The 15185-nt window shown below is 48.1% G+C and overlaps 1 protein-coding gene and 1 long non-coding RNA gene across 2 annotated transcripts in view; one reads left to right on the forward strand and one right to left on the reverse strand.

Annotated features, from left to right (window-relative positions):
• SCAMP1 (secretory carrier membrane protein 1) overlaps positions 1–1599 on the reverse strand; it is a 41519-nt gene extending 39920 nt beyond the window's left edge. Inside the window, exon 1 of the mRNA XM_068667108.1 lies at positions 1405–1599. Within this exon, the coding sequence (XP_068523209.1) occupies positions 1405–1461 (57 nt within the window). The 5' untranslated portion in view covers positions 1462–1599. The remainder of the gene's footprint in view (positions 1–1404) is intronic.
• LOC137848148 (uncharacterized) lies at positions 43–12911 on the forward strand. Its single transcript, XR_011091192.1, has 3 exons — positions 43–926; positions 10906–12001; positions 12091–12911. It is a non-coding gene; the product is annotated as an uncharacterized lncRNA (long non-coding RNA).
• The last annotated feature ends 2274 nt before the right edge of the window (positions 12912–15185 follow it).

The raw sequence follows: 15185 nt of genomic DNA on the forward strand, positions 1-15185 counted from the left end.
AAAGCATACAGCTTTCCTAAAACTACTTCTGCAAGTAAAAAATCCAGAACTATGTTTAACAGGGAGCTTCAAGGTACAGAGCAGTTGTTTTAGACTACTTCTATCACGATGCATTGCAGATGAGAAACAAGAGTGTGGATTTTGCCTAACAACAGAAATCTCTCCCTGAAGAGAAGTGGGAATAAGCTGTGGCACTTTAAGCAATGTTTTTAAGCTGTATGTATGTATGGTTGAAGCAGGTCCCTAGCTTATGTCTCAAAAACACTACACAGATCAAGTTACCTGGGCCAGTGAGCCATGCAAGGGCAACTATACTGTTTCCATCCCTGTTTCCACTTTGGGTATCTGTACATAATAAATTTGCTATGTATTATTTTCATCACTTCCACAAAAAAAAAAAAAAGGGAGGAAAAGCATCACGTGTTTTTGTTGCTGAAGACATATTCTAGAACAATGAAACCTTTTGGTGCTTGCTGCCAGGAGGTACTTAAAGAACAGTGCTCAGAGCTGTTGGTGCCTGTCCAAGCTGCCGTTGGTGGCAACCTGAGTGCCTGGGCTGCTGCTCATCCTGAACGCCAGTGCACTCTGTGAAACACGAAGTGAAAACACGGTGACTGGCCTGACGAATACACTTCACTAAATTCTATATCCATAAAAACTGAACTGGCAGACAGACTACAACAAATAAATTAGTCCACAATAACACCCCGTGCCTCCAGCCGCTGCTTGTACAGAAGTACTGCTGAAATTTGACAGCTCAATTTCTACACGGCTTAATTATTCCTGCTGGCATGCTAAACGCATTGACATACAGCACTTGTGTGTCTTAAGTCTCGGCGCGATATAAAAACGAAGTACGAAAGAAGTACGATTACCGAAGGAGCTGAAGGAATTAGACGAACTGGATTCAAAATGATAAAGGGCAGGTAAGCGGCGGAAGCACGCAAAGGAGGTCAGCTCATCCTGACAGCTGCGGGAGGACGGGCACGGTCCTCTGCTGCCAGCCAGGGGCTGCCCGCTCCAGGCGTGCCTCGCAGCACAGCAGCCTCGCCAGACGCGGGGCGGCCATGCCGAGCCTCCCGGGAAGCACCTGGGGAGCCGGGCAGGCCGGCAGGTGAGCTGGGGGCTGGCAGGAGGCTGAGGGCGAAGGGCTGCGCTGTGTGGGGCGCCCCGGCAGGCGGGGAGACCCTGAGGCGTTACCCACGCGCACCTGCAGACACCACGCCAGGTTTAAAAAATAAAAATTATAAAGTGCTTGAAACGCGATTTACACGCTCGCAGCTGAAGCACTGAGGGTGAAACAGGGCGGCCCCAGCTCGCCAGGCGGCTCTCCCCGTCCCCCACCAGCGCTGCCCGTGCCCCCCCCCCCGGAGCCGCGCAGCACCCCCCCGGACCGTGCCCCACCTTGAAGGGGTTGTTGAGGTCCGGGTCGGCGAAGGGGTTGCTGTCGAAATCCGACATGGCGAGGGCTGCGATCCGCGGCTGGCGGCCCTGGACCTGGCCCTGGCCCTGCGGCGCCACCCCCGGCGCTGTCAGCAGCCGCTGCGGCCCGGGCCCCAGCCCGCCCCCTCCGCCTCCGAGAGCCGGCCTCCAAAATGGCCGCCCCGGAGGTGATGTCGCGGGGCGGAGCGGGGCAGGGAGGAGGGAGAGGGGAGGGGGGGGGGCGTTGGGGCCCTGCTGAGGAGAAAAGCGGGGGGGGGGGGGGGGCAGCTTCTGGGGGCGCCGGGCGCTATTTGGTTCGCAGATCCTGTCAAAATATGAAATGCTCCATTCTGGGCATCGAATAATAGCAGCCTCAGTCGAGGCAGCGCTTCAAAAAAAAACACTGAATCCCGATTTCTTTCACATGAATCCCTTCACACGCTTTCTAAATAACTTACCTAAACCTTTATTAAAATACAAAGGGAGTTTTGAGACAGGTTAGCCTTCAATCTACCTAAAATAAATTGCTATGAGAGTAAAATCGACCATTTTGGTATTCAAATGTGATTCCCTCCCTCCCCCCCTCACATAACCACAAGCCAACCATGGGGTACACTGTTTAGGTTTAATGAAGGCTAGCTCAGGATGTTAACACCTTTTTGTACTTTAATGGCTCTGCATTCATTGCTATCATATATCGCTAATCCCAGCCCAACACTGAGAGTCGTTGTTATGGCGGTGTTCCATCAGCAAGTCAGGAAAAGTCCTGCATATACAAGAGAATTAATTTTGTATGGATCAGTGAAAAAAACAATAATTGCTGCAAGGTTTGCTGTAATTTATGTAGATGTTTCTCAATTATTTCTGAAGGACTGTCAGGTATAAGATGATATGCAAATGGGACAAATCATAAAAGCACGGCTTCTAAGGAGCAAAACGCTTTCAACTTTTTTTTTGTTGCTGTGAAGTGTAAAATACTTCATATTTCAAAAAACACAAAGGCAGCTGTTGTACGATCAACAAAAGTACATTACAGTATTAGACACAATTGTTCATATAACTCACTTATCATGACAGAAAATTAAATCATGTTGTTTTCCAATATTTGCCCACGGCTCAATATATCATAGCTCAATGATACATGTTGATAGTTTGAAAGCTGTGTGCACTGGCAACTATATATTTGTTCCTTTCAGCTGAACATGACTGAACTAATGCATACATGCCTGAGTCAGTGAATGTTTGACTGAAAAGAGCATCTTTTCCTGTGTGGCTACTGGTGCTTCAGATCATGATTATAGCAACCTGCTTCAGATAATAATTTATTTGTGCACAGTTAAAGGAGAACAATCTGTCATCTCATATGACTTCCAAGGAATTAAGATGTTTTTGAAAGGATAATAATTATTTTACAATCAAATGATACCATTTTGACAATGTATCATTGCTTGCTCATAAAAATGTTAACTTTGTGAGATAGCAACTAACAGCTAGATAATAGAAAATGTGAATGAACAACAGCTTTCAAATAATTGTTTAGCTTATTGCTTAGATGTTTCAGAATTAGAGAAGACACATGATTAGCCAAGAATATCCCTCCACAAAAAGTCCTCTCTACACCTTATTTTATAGAACCATAGAATCATTTAGGTCAGAAAAGACCCCCAAGATCATTTAGTCCAATCTTTAACTTGGCACTGCCAAGTCCACCATTAAACCATGCTACTAAACACTACCTCTACATGTTTTCTGGAGACCTCCAGGAATGGTGACTCAACCACTTCCCTAGTCAGCCTGTTCCAATACTTCACAACCCTTTCAGCAAAGAAGTTTTTCCTAGTATTCAACCTAAACCTCCTCTGTTAAGCAAAATGACTGGCGTGGAAGATTGACTGCTAGAAACTCATCTAGAGGAAAGAAGCCTGAGAACTCCTTGGTAGAATGATTAGATCATACGTATTTTTAATGTCTTGTTGGAAGTTTAGTCAGCAGATAATTGGTTTGTTAGGTAAAACTTTAACTAAAATGTTATTCAATAATAGTTTTTTGAGGAATTTAAAATAGCAAGAATGCATAAGCCACTCTTTTTCTAGGTCTTAGAGCAGAGAGATTTTACTTACAAAATATGAGGAAGATTTTATCTTTGGAGAAAGAAAAAAAAAAAGTGTAGTACATGAGCACTTCGGGATAACAATAAAGGTCAGGAGCTGCAACATTCCCACAAAATTTTGCCTTAAGTTAAAAGAAGGAAAATTGGGGGAATAGTTACTTGGGATAACAGATTTCACTTTTCTCTGTGTGCTCTGAGGACATGCTACAAAATATCAATATCAGATCATTTGTGGCTTGAGCAAGGAATCATTTCTGCTCATGTGGAATGACATTGCTCAATGTTATGTCATTCAAAATGAAGGTGAAAGATGTCCCTAACGGAGCCACCAGTCTCTGCTTCTCTTCTTGTTCCCTGTAGTCCCATTTTGCTCTCTTTGTTAGGGGACTGTGCAAAGAAAGCATGTCATCAGCAAATCATCTTTCCTTCAGCTTACTTTCCCTGTGGACCAATTGCTGGTCCTCATTCAAGGAGCAGAGCCCTTACCTCTCCCATGGTAGGTGATCCCTGTATCTTAGGAACATGCAGGCACAGCATAGCTATCACCAGCATGAAAAGTCTTCTCTTTGCTCCCAGACTGGACTCACTGCCTGTTTTCCATCCCACAAGCAGCAGAAGTGAGCGTAGGCTCTGGAGTCACACTGCATGCCATGAGCACACTTACAGAACCCAGCAATCATTAGCACGGGCCAAAAGAGCATGTAATCCTGTTTTGGATGTAATTGTGGAAGAAGGGTTACTACTTCTGCAAAAAGAGTTACTTATTTGTCTAGCTGAGGATAAAAGGATAAAACCTCTGTTGTCCAAAGAGCTTGACAAGTGTGGATAAAGCCACACACTGCAGTAAATGATGCCTTTAAGAGAATGGCTAACCAACCGGGGAGGCAGAGTGTGGGAGTGATGAATAGTAAGCTGCAGTCATGAGTGAAGATACGTCAAAGTGAACACATGCTGTTTGGGAGTGGGGAGATTGTTCCAGGCAGCCATGGAGCGAAGCCAAGAGGCACTAGCAGTCTGTGCTGCATGCATTCCCCTGCCCGCACAGAACTGGGAGGAGCAGCATAAGCTAAATCAGGTGACAGGAGTGAGTAGATCTCACCTGCCTTGTACTCCTGCTGTGTTACCTCTTGTGGCATGATAACATAGATGCCTGTCTTCTGAAGCCCATTGCTTACACTTCCCCAAGCTAGAGTTCTTCTTATATCCTGGCCCCTTGAGAAGAGATACACTGGTAGACTTCAGAGGGCACTGTCTAGACAGCAGAAGGACTTGTGCTATGACCTCTTCCAACTAAATCATAGAATCACAGAAATATACCCCAATTCAGAAGGGACCCACTAGGATCATCGAGTCCAACTCCTGGGTCCACACAGGACCTCCCAGAAATTAGACCTTGTGTCTGAGAACGTTGTCCAAACACTTCTTGATCTCCATCAGGCTTGGTGTCATGACCACTTCCCTGAGGAGCCTGTCCCAGTGCCCAACCACCCTCTGGGTGCAGACCCTTTCCCTAACCCCCAGCCTGACCCTCCCCTGTCCCAGCACCATGCCGTTCCCTCGGGTCCTGTCGCTGTCCCCAGAGAGCAGAGCTCAGCGCCTGCCCCTCCGCTCCCCTCGTGAGGGAGCTGCAGGCCGCCATGAGGCCTCCCCTCAGCCTGCTCTGCTTGGGGCTGAGCAAACCAAGTGATTTCAGCCGCTCCTCACTTCTTGCCCTCTAGACCCTTCACCACCTTTGTAGCCCTCATATGGAGACTCTCTCTAATAGTTTTATGTCTTTCTTATACTGCAGCTCCCAAAACTGCACACAGTGTTCCAGGTGAGGCCACTCCAGCACAGAGCAGAGCAGGACAGTCCCTTCCCCTGACTGGCTAGCAGTGCCATGCCTGATGCACCCCAGAGCCTGGCTGAACCTGTTGGCTGCAAGGGCACACTGCTGGCTCATGTTGAACTCGCTGTCAGCCAGAACCCCCAGATCTCTTTCTGTGGGGCTGCTCTCCAGCCTCCCATGCCCCAGGCTGAACATACAGACAGGGTTGCCTCATCCCAGATGTAGGCTCTGGAACTTGTTCTTGTTTAATCTTTGTGTGGCTGGTGTTTGCTCAGCCCTCTAGTCTGTCAAGATCTCTCTGCAAGTCCTCTCTGCCTTTGAGGGAGACAACAGATCCTAATTTAGTGTCATTCATGCAAATAACTTTTCAACATGTTTCTCATTCCTTCTAATTTAAAACTATACATAAATTGTTGAACATAAATAGTTGCCTGCATTTTGATTGTTTTATGTTTTGCATTTCTTTTTAATCACTCCTTGTATTTTCTTCATTGAACGATTATTAAGTAGCAATTATTATGCAATTAAATTGCAATTAGAAAGCAATAAAATTGCAGTTCTGGGATCTGGAAAACAATGCCGGAGTCATCTGTATACATGGCCAGGGAGTGAGTGATTCAAAACTGTGCTCCTCAAATGTCAGGAATTCTGCTCTTGCAAGAAATAAGGAAAAAAAGTAGTTGAGGAAAAAAAGGTATGGGGAATGATGAGTCTTAGTTTCAATTCAAGATGCAAAGCTGTGAAGAACGACAAATGTGAATTTGCAGAAAATAGCTTACAGGTCATCAATCACAGTTCGATTCTTGATTCAGATCTGATTCTTGTGTGCAAATGCAAGTAGCTGTAAATCTTCATGCAAAGCCCTACACTATAGTAAGAATTTCTAGGCTTGGGGTAGACTAGCCTGCTGTCATTGCATCTCTGTATGTGCCTATTCTACCTGTATATGACCATTAATGAACGAAATGACCCGTTCCTGGCACAGAGAGAGTCAATACAGCTGCATCAGAATTTGAACTGCTATCATCAGGAAAGGATCCATGCTTCTGCTGCTGCAGTCACCACTCAGGGGAAAGTAAAAATGATGTATTGCTTTTGCAGTGCTGAACGGTGTCCTGCCAGTGAAGTAATGCTTTAAGGGCACTTGTTTCTGGCGATGACGTAGGGAAAGTCTGATATTATGATCAGAAGGCCAGCTCTTCTCAAGAGAATAGCCCTGCAGAGCCCTGCAGGGAAACAGGGAGGAGAAGTAAACTGACTGCTGCACACACAGCAATCAGAGCATCAAGCTTCTTGCCATCCAAAAACTTCTACCATTAGTTCTTGCTAAGTCAACAGCGCTGTTGGAAAAGTACCCTGCCGTCTGAACTGACTCAAGCCTGTACTCTACAGTAATATGAAGTACAAATGTAAACATGGAACCACAGCTTTAGACAGCTAGATATTATCCTTTGATAAATCTACATTTATAGCAGAAATGAGGAATTATTTTTTCACCTACTAGAGCATTATAAGAATCCTAGACTATCAGTATCTACATACGAGCATTATGCTTTAAGTACTCTAAGTGACCAGAAAAGATGAGATAAACTATTACTTTAGTTCTCAAAGCCTTTGAAAGCCTAACTTCTTTTCCATTATCTTTATGTTAGCATTAGAAAGGTGTGTCTGAGTTAATGTAAGTAAATGAATAAATAAATAAGACCTAAATATGTAAGCACCAAACTCATTTGAAGTTCTTCAGATACCTGAGAGGAAATATTTTTCAAAAATAGCAGGTGAGAGTTGAATTCCTGGCACCTTGACTGCAAGGAAGAATCTTAGTTGAACATTAATTTAATAGTATAAATGAGACTCCTTACGTTAAAAAGAAAAGAAAAAAAAAAAAAAAGTTCATGAAAATAAAAGCTTTCGAAAGAAAAAATAAATAAATGAAAAAAATGGCCCTGGCATATGTTACATTAAAGAAGAACTAGTTAATAATGAAGTTGTTCTGTGAGCTTTTGAGCTTTTTTGAAAACAAGAAAGTTTCTTCCAGTTTTTGTCCAAGTAGTTATTCCAACATGCTTGTCAAATACCTCTTATCCTTAGAAATCTGTCTTCAACACGTTTCTGAGTAAGTATATATTCCACCCCTTCCTTCAAATTTTCTCCACATAAATAATAGCAAAGAAAAGAATTAAGATTCTCTCTGCCATCGATGGGTGTGCAATTCCATTTCTTTAGAAGCAGAATTCTATCACACCATACAAATTAACCATTCCACAAGATGCTTAAAACATTTGATAGAGGCCCTGTAATGTCTTGACCTGCTGTGAAATGTGTTTTTGTAAGAATTGTAATAAAAGGGTTCTATATTTTTTGCATTTCTGCTTTTCAAATGTAAATAGCTCAGGTTTCAAAGAGTGAAGAATTTTGCTGCTTTTAGTTTTTCAAAACTGTACAGGTAAGTACATTCTTGCACTCAAGGGAGTTTCTGTTTCTCAAAACACACAACCAACATAACTGATTTTTGCTTAGTTATTTCATGCTGTATGAAACAGAAGAATATCCTGATCTGCAGTCACAGAATCACAGAATCATCTAGGTTGGAAGAGACCTCCAAGATCACTGAGTCCAACCTCTGACCTAACACCAACAAGTTCTCCACTAAACCATATCACTAAGCTCTACATCTAAACGTCTTTTAAAGACCTCCAGGGATGGTGACTCCACCACTTCCCTGGGCAGCTTATTACAAAGCCTAACAACCCTTCAGTAAAGAAGTTTTTCCTAATATCCAACCTAAACCTCTCTTGGCGCAACTTCAGCCCATTCCCCCTCATCCTGTCACCAGGCACCTCACTAAAGCCTCCTTTAATGTACTTACAGAGAGTGATAAGGTCACCCCTGATCTTCCTCTTCTCCAGGCTGAACAATCCCAGCTCTCTCAGCCGCTCCTCAAAAGACTTGTTTTCCAGACCCCTCACCAGCTTTGTCATCCTTCTCTGGACTTGCTCGAGCACCTCGATGTCCTTCTTGTAGTGAGGGGGGCAAAACTGAACAAAGTACTCGAGGTGCGGCCTCACCAGAGCCAAGTACAGGGGGACAATCACTTCCCTCATTCTGCTGGCCATGCTGTTTCTTACTCAAGTCAGGATGCTGTTGGCCTTCTTGGCCACCTGAGCACACTGCTGGCTCATATTCAGCTGACTATCAACCAATACTCCCAGGTCCTTCTCTGCCAGGCAGCTCTCCAACCACTCATCCCCCAGCCTGTAGCTCAGCTTGGGGTTGTTGTGCCCCAGGTGCAGGACCCAGCACTTGGCCTTGTTGAACTTCATGCAGTTGGCCTCAGCCCATCGGTGCAGCCTATCCAGATCCTCCTGCAGAGCCTTCCTGCCCTCGAGCAGATCGACACACGCACCTAACTTGGTGTCATCTGCAAACTTACTGAGGATAAACAAGATCCCCTCAAACAGATCATTGATAAAGATATATAAGAGGACTGGCCCCAGTACTGAGCCCTGGGGGACTCCACTAGTGACCGGCCTCCAACTGGACTTAACTCCAGTTAAATTTAACTGGATTACAACAGCAGGCTTGCTTCCAGCCACACATGGTTCAGAGGAACATCTCTGCAGAGCCTTGCAAGGACAGAACCCCCCAGCACCTCACTGTGCACAAGGGGCTCAGCAGCCACTGCACAGCGTGCTTGCGCTCCAGCCGCCTGAGCCTTGTGCATGCCACAGCACCGTGAGCCTCCCCCCAGAGGGCTGCCATTCCCCCCTCCGCCCCACAGACTGTGGGGAGGTGCCGAAGCTGACCCAGCCTTGGCAAAAGGTGCCTTGAGGGACTCCCCCTGCAGACGCAAAAGCATCCGCAGTCATCTATTTTCGGGCAACGCTTCGATAAAGTCATTAAGATTTCTGCTTCTCCACCCACGGCCAGGTCAGGAATGCCTTTTTCCACAGAGAAAGCCAAAGAACATGGCAAATTACAGCCTGCTGCACCCTGAGGGGCAAGGCAAGAGCAAACCCGGGCCTCGCACAGCCAGGAGCATCCCTGCAGAGAGCTGCAATGTCCCTGACAGCAGTTTTGTTCAGGGGGCCCAGGACCAAGTTGGACAGCCTCAGGTGTGCCACCCACTGCGCGCTGCAGCCTCTCTCGCCTCCAGATCGGTCACTGTTCTCTGCAACGTGCCGTGCCCTTCAGCACACTTTCCCCCTCTTTCTCTTGGGGAAGACACCTCTGACTTCCTCTTACAGGTTTGGTGTCTGTGGGTAGGGAAAGGAGGAGAAAATACAGGGCGCTCTGTATAGTAATGCCTTCTCTTACTTATGGGGAGGCCGCAGGAAATCCAGGCAGCGTTCCCTCATTCCCATTACAGCTGTCTGCTTTATGCTAGCCTGGCCCTCTGCAGGAACACGGGCTGATGTGCTCACGCAGCAACATGGAAGCTGCTCTGCAAGCTCCGTGCATTTACTGATGGTCAAACGAAACCAAAGAATCAAATACCACTTTGTCCTTGGAAGTGACCAACAAAGGTCCCTGATGTCTGTCGCTGGGGCTGGGAACCCGCTGCATGGGGAACTCTGCTGGCTTCAGCAGAGCCCCCCTGCACGACAGCAGGCAGAATTCTGACCCAAAAGTGGACTGATTTTGGTCACACCGAGACTAGAGGTCAGACTGATCTTAACGATGTCCTTCAGAGTGTCCTTTAGCAGTACCCTTTCTGTTAGGGGAAGTGTTCCGGCAAATAACGGATAAAATTGACACCACTTCAGCTGCTTTCACTTTTAGTAGAGTTTTGGGATTTCTTGTTTTTTCCTCAACTTTATTCTTTAGCATTGTGATTTAACGAACTCACTTCACCTTTGCTGAGCAGCTGCTCTTGCACTTGCTGCTCCAGCTACTTGATTCCCCTCCCCAGAATCACAACGCGTGGCTTTGGGTTTTTCACTGGTTTTATTCATGTAGTTCTTCCTTCGGGCTTCCGTGGTGGGCAGCACCAGACATGTCCCCCTGCACAGCAATGGGGGGCAGCCGAGGGGCTCCTCTCTGCTGGCCTCTCCTCTTCCAGCCACACCGCACGCACAGGCACAGGCAGCGATGGGACCGAAGCGGGGCACGCTCCTGGCCTCTCCCCCTCGGCGGGGAGCTCTCCGAGCCCTGCAGGGCAGGCAGCACAGCCCCAGCCGCACCCCAGCACGCTCCCACAGCCTGCTGGCACGGCCCCGCAGCCCTGCCCAAACCCCAGGGCACCTTGTCCAGCGCCCGGCCTGGGCCTGGGCTCCGCATCAGCTGCTGCCCCCCACCCCCCGCAGTGCTGCCCTGCCCATGGCTCAGCAGGCAGGGGGTGCCCCATGTCACAAAGGGGCAGGGACGGCCTTGGCCCCGGAACGCTGGCCCCAGCGGCACTTGGGCGCTTGGGCAGCCCTGCCATGGCTGCCCGTGCTGACGGGGAGGCTGCTCGGCTGCCTGCTCCTCTGCTGCGGCTCCAGCCTCCGCTCTGGACACAAAGGCAACCAGAGGAACTCAGCTCCTCTCTCTCCTCCCTCCTCAGGCCCTCGCCTCCAACGGGAACTGAACCACCGCACACTCCTGGCCGCTCCTTCCCAGCACGGGGCCGGACAGTTGTCCACGCTCTCCAGGACAGGTAACATCACCCCGACCCACACCCTCCCACGCTCCCATAGCAGGCAGCCAGCTGACAGGATCAGGCCAGGATGGCAGGGACAGCTCCATCAGGACGACGGGACACGGACAGCCTCGGTGAGACTCTAGAGACCCTCGGGCAGAGAGGCGGGGGCTGCCCGTGCTCACAGGGGGATGCTGCTCCGTTTGCTGCTTCTTCTCTTCCAGCCACAATCACACAGCGATGGCACCAGAGCACCGCACACTCCCCGCTCTCTGCCCACCACCACTCAGCTGGAAGGAAGAGCTGCCGACGCTCTCCAGGACAGGTAAGATTGCCCCAACCCACACCCCCACCATGGTCCGCAGCAAGCAGGAAGGTGACATGATCGGGCCAGGAAGGCAGGAGCGCTCCATCACGATGATGAGAGACGGACGGACGTGGTGAGTTGCTGGAGTCCCTCAGTCAGAGAGGCTGGGGCAGCTCGTGGGCACAGGGAGGTGCTGCTCGGTTTGTTCCTTCTCTTATTGAAGGCCGGCAGAGACAGGAATGAGAGTAGAGCCCTGCATACTCTTGGCCTCTCTGCGCTGGAGAAGTCAGCTGGAAAAGCAGTCAGCTTTTCAGGACAGATAAGATCACCCCAATCTATTGCAAACCACGGTCTAAATGCCCGGCAAGTGGGCGCAACGTGGCTGAGCCGGGAAGGACGGCCTTGGAGTGAGGCTGGGAGAGCCTTAGGCTGGGAGGCAGGGGCTGCTCCTGGCCACAGGGGAAGGCTGCTCTCTCTTGGCTTCCTCTCTTATAGCTGGAAAGACACACAGCGATGGGACCAGACCATGGCACACTCCTGGTCTCGCTGCCCTTGAGAACTCAGCTGGGAGGAAGAGCTGCCAATGCTCTCCAGGACAGGTAAGATTGCCCCAAACCATTCCCCACTCCGGTCCACAGCAAGCAGGACGATGACACGCTCGCACCAGGACAGCTGTGACAGCTCCATCAGAACAAGGGGACACGGACAGCCTCAGTGAGACGTTACACGCTATGGGCAGAAAGACAGGGGCTGCCCGTTGTCACAGGGGGATGCTGCTGCGTTTGGTGCTTCTTCTCTTTCAGCCAGAAACACACAGGGATGGGACCAGACCATGGCACGATCCTGCCCTCTCTGCCTGTGAGAACTCAGCTGGAAGGAAGAGCTGCCAACGCTCTCCAGGACAGATAAGCAATCCCCAACCCACACCCCACCACACTCTCATAGCTTGCCAGAGGGTGACATGGCTGGGCTATGATGGGCATCCCCTGGCCGTCAGGGAGATGTGAGATGGACGGCCCCGGGGTGAGGCTGGGAGAGCCTCGCACAGGGAGGAAGGGATGGCTTCCAGTGCTGCCAGGGGGTGGCTGCTCATTTTTTCGCCTCCTCTCTTACAGCTGGACACGCTGACAGTGAGGGAATGACGCCATGGCACACTCCTGGCCTCTCTCTTTCAGCACTCTGATGGAGAACTCACCACACTCTCCAGAACAGATAAGATTGTCCCAGCCCATTGCCCACCTCTATGGTCTCACTGCACTGGCCTAACACAGCTGACTCTTGGCTGTCAGCGATGCACAGGAAGGATGGCCTTGCTGTCGGGCTGGGAGTGTCTCACGCAGGGAGGCAGGGCCTGCCCCTGGCTGTGGGCTGGGGCTGCTCTTTTTGATCATTTTCCTTTCTCACCCCATCACAGAGCCCCCAGGAGTCCAAGGTCTGCCACTGTCCTTTCCCGCCTCTGCCCAGTTGCTCCACGGCCACTGACCTGAAGGCTGCTGCAGCTTTCTACAACCACAGCCATCGAAGGAGCAGCAAGCACACAGGGACCCCGCCTCTACCCTGACATGGTCCTACAAGCACAACCACAGGCCCCGCAGCTATGGACAAAGAGAGCTCGGCACGCCTCCGTAACACCTCACCGCACTCCATGTCTCTCAAATGTTACTCAAATAAAGCTTCTGATTCACAACCTCATCAGCTGCTCTTTCCTGCCCTTCTTGGGGAAACCTCAAGGGGGGTTCCTTTTGCAGAAGGAGTCTTACGCTACTCGTAAGACTTGTTCTTCAGACCCCTCACAAGCTTTGTTGCCCTTCTCTGGACTCACTCAAGCACCTCGATGTCCTTCTTGTAGCAAGGGGCCCAAAACTGAACACAGTACTCGAGGTGCGCCATCACTGGTGCCAAGTACAGGGGGACAATCACTTCCCTCGTCCTGGTGGCCACGCTGTTTCTTACTCAAGCCAGGATGCTGTTGGCCTTCTTGGCCACCTGAGCACACTGCTGGCTCATATTCAGCTGACTACCAACCAATACTCCCAGGTCCTTCTCTGCCTGGCAGCTCTCCAACCACTCATCCCCCAGCCTGTAGCTCAGCTTGGGGTTGTCGTGCCCCAAGTGCAGGACCCAGCACTTGGCCTTGTTGAACTTCATGCAGTTGACCTCAGCCCATCGGTGCAGCCTCTCCAGATCTTCCTGCATAGCCTTCCTGCCCTCGAGCAGATTGACACACGCACCTAACTTGGTGTCATCTGCAAACTTACTGAGGGTGCACTTGATCCCCTCATGCGGCCCCAGTACTGAGCCCTGGGGGACACCACTACTGACCAGCCTCCAGCTGGATTTGACTCCATTCACAAGTCTTTGGGCCCGGCTATCCAGCCAGTTTGTAACCCAACGAAGCGTACGCCAGTCCAAGACATGAGCAGCCAATTTCTTGAGGAGAGTGTTGTGGGGAACCATGTCAAAGGTCTTACTGAAATCAAGGTAGACCACATCTACAGCTTTTCCCTCATCCAGCCAGCACGTCACTTTTTCATATAAGGAGACCAGGTTCGTCAAGTAGGACCTGCCTTTCATAAACCCATGCGGACTCGGCCTGATCGCCTGGTTTGCAAGTTCTGCGTGATGACACTCAAGATAATCTGCTCCATGAGTTTCCCTGGCACTGAGGTCAAACAGGCCTGTAGTTCCCCAGGTCTACCTTACAGCCCTTCTTGTAGATAGGCATCACATTTGCTAGCTGCCAGTCGACTGGGACCTCACCCGATAGCCAGGAATCAGTGAAAACTTGAATAATGTAGAACTCAGATGTGATACAGAACTAAAAGCAAAATTTTGAGTCAAGAATACAAAATTTTTATTCAGAAGTATAGTTGCATTGTAAAATATCTCTTCTTCAATTTAAAATATATATAGTAACAGAATAAAGTTGTGTACTTTCTGGTTAGTGCCAAGTTCATTTCTCTGAAATGCACTTAACATTTGAGAAATGCTTAGCGAGTAACAATGCTCTTACTATTTTTGTGAAAGGGTGTTTCTTTGAGCATTGTAGAAATGCAAAGAATAGGTAGGAAAATGACTTGGTATTATTTAGATGATGACTTATTGAAAAGATTAACATAAGTACTCCATCCATTTAATAACAATCTGAGAACTGTTTAAAAAGTAATGCATTTTCACCCAGATGTTTCATCCAAAAGATAAGCTTGGTCTGTGTTTTTGCCAAGAATTGGTAAAGAAACATAAATTAAAAAGAAGTTAGTATGTTAGCAAGATAAAGTCATACTGACCCCCGTTCTTATCCACCCTCAACAAGGCTTTCATCACCTCCTATCTCATTTTCTGTAACATCCTTTCTCCTGATTAATTTGTTTTTCCCCACTCATGTCTTCCCAGAATACTGTTACAAAATTCATTACCACATCATTTTTGAATCCCTGCACTAGCTCTCCCCTCTTTGTCATGTCCTCTATGAAGTGGGGCCTGTGTAGTTTTACATTTCACATTGATATCTGGGACAACAGTACTATCTAATTATACAAAGATTAAAATGTTCTCTGAAACAGATAGAACTGACCTTCTGTTATCTGGTTAATTTTGAGATAGTATTTGTGAACTGTGTTAGCTCATTCTAACCTTTTCCTGTTGGTTCATATTTGCAATTCACACTTCATAAATTTATGGGCTTTGAACTTGTGTTTTTAAAACCACAGCCTTAAAATAATACGTTACAAAACAACTTCCATTGCCTTTGCATGTTTCAGATTTCTGTGTGAAAATTCATAAAGTAAATAGCTTTACTAGCTTGTTTTTATCAAGGACTTTTTCTAAAAATTGTCACTACAATTATCTTTAATATATATATATATATATTTATGTTATAAATACTGTTACAACATAC

Source organism: Anas acuta, chromosome Z (genome assembly GCF_963932015.1).
Source record: "Anas acuta chromosome Z, bAnaAcu1.1, whole genome shotgun sequence".
Taxonomy (NCBI): domain Eukaryota; kingdom Metazoa; phylum Chordata; class Aves; order Anseriformes; family Anatidae; genus Anas; species Anas acuta.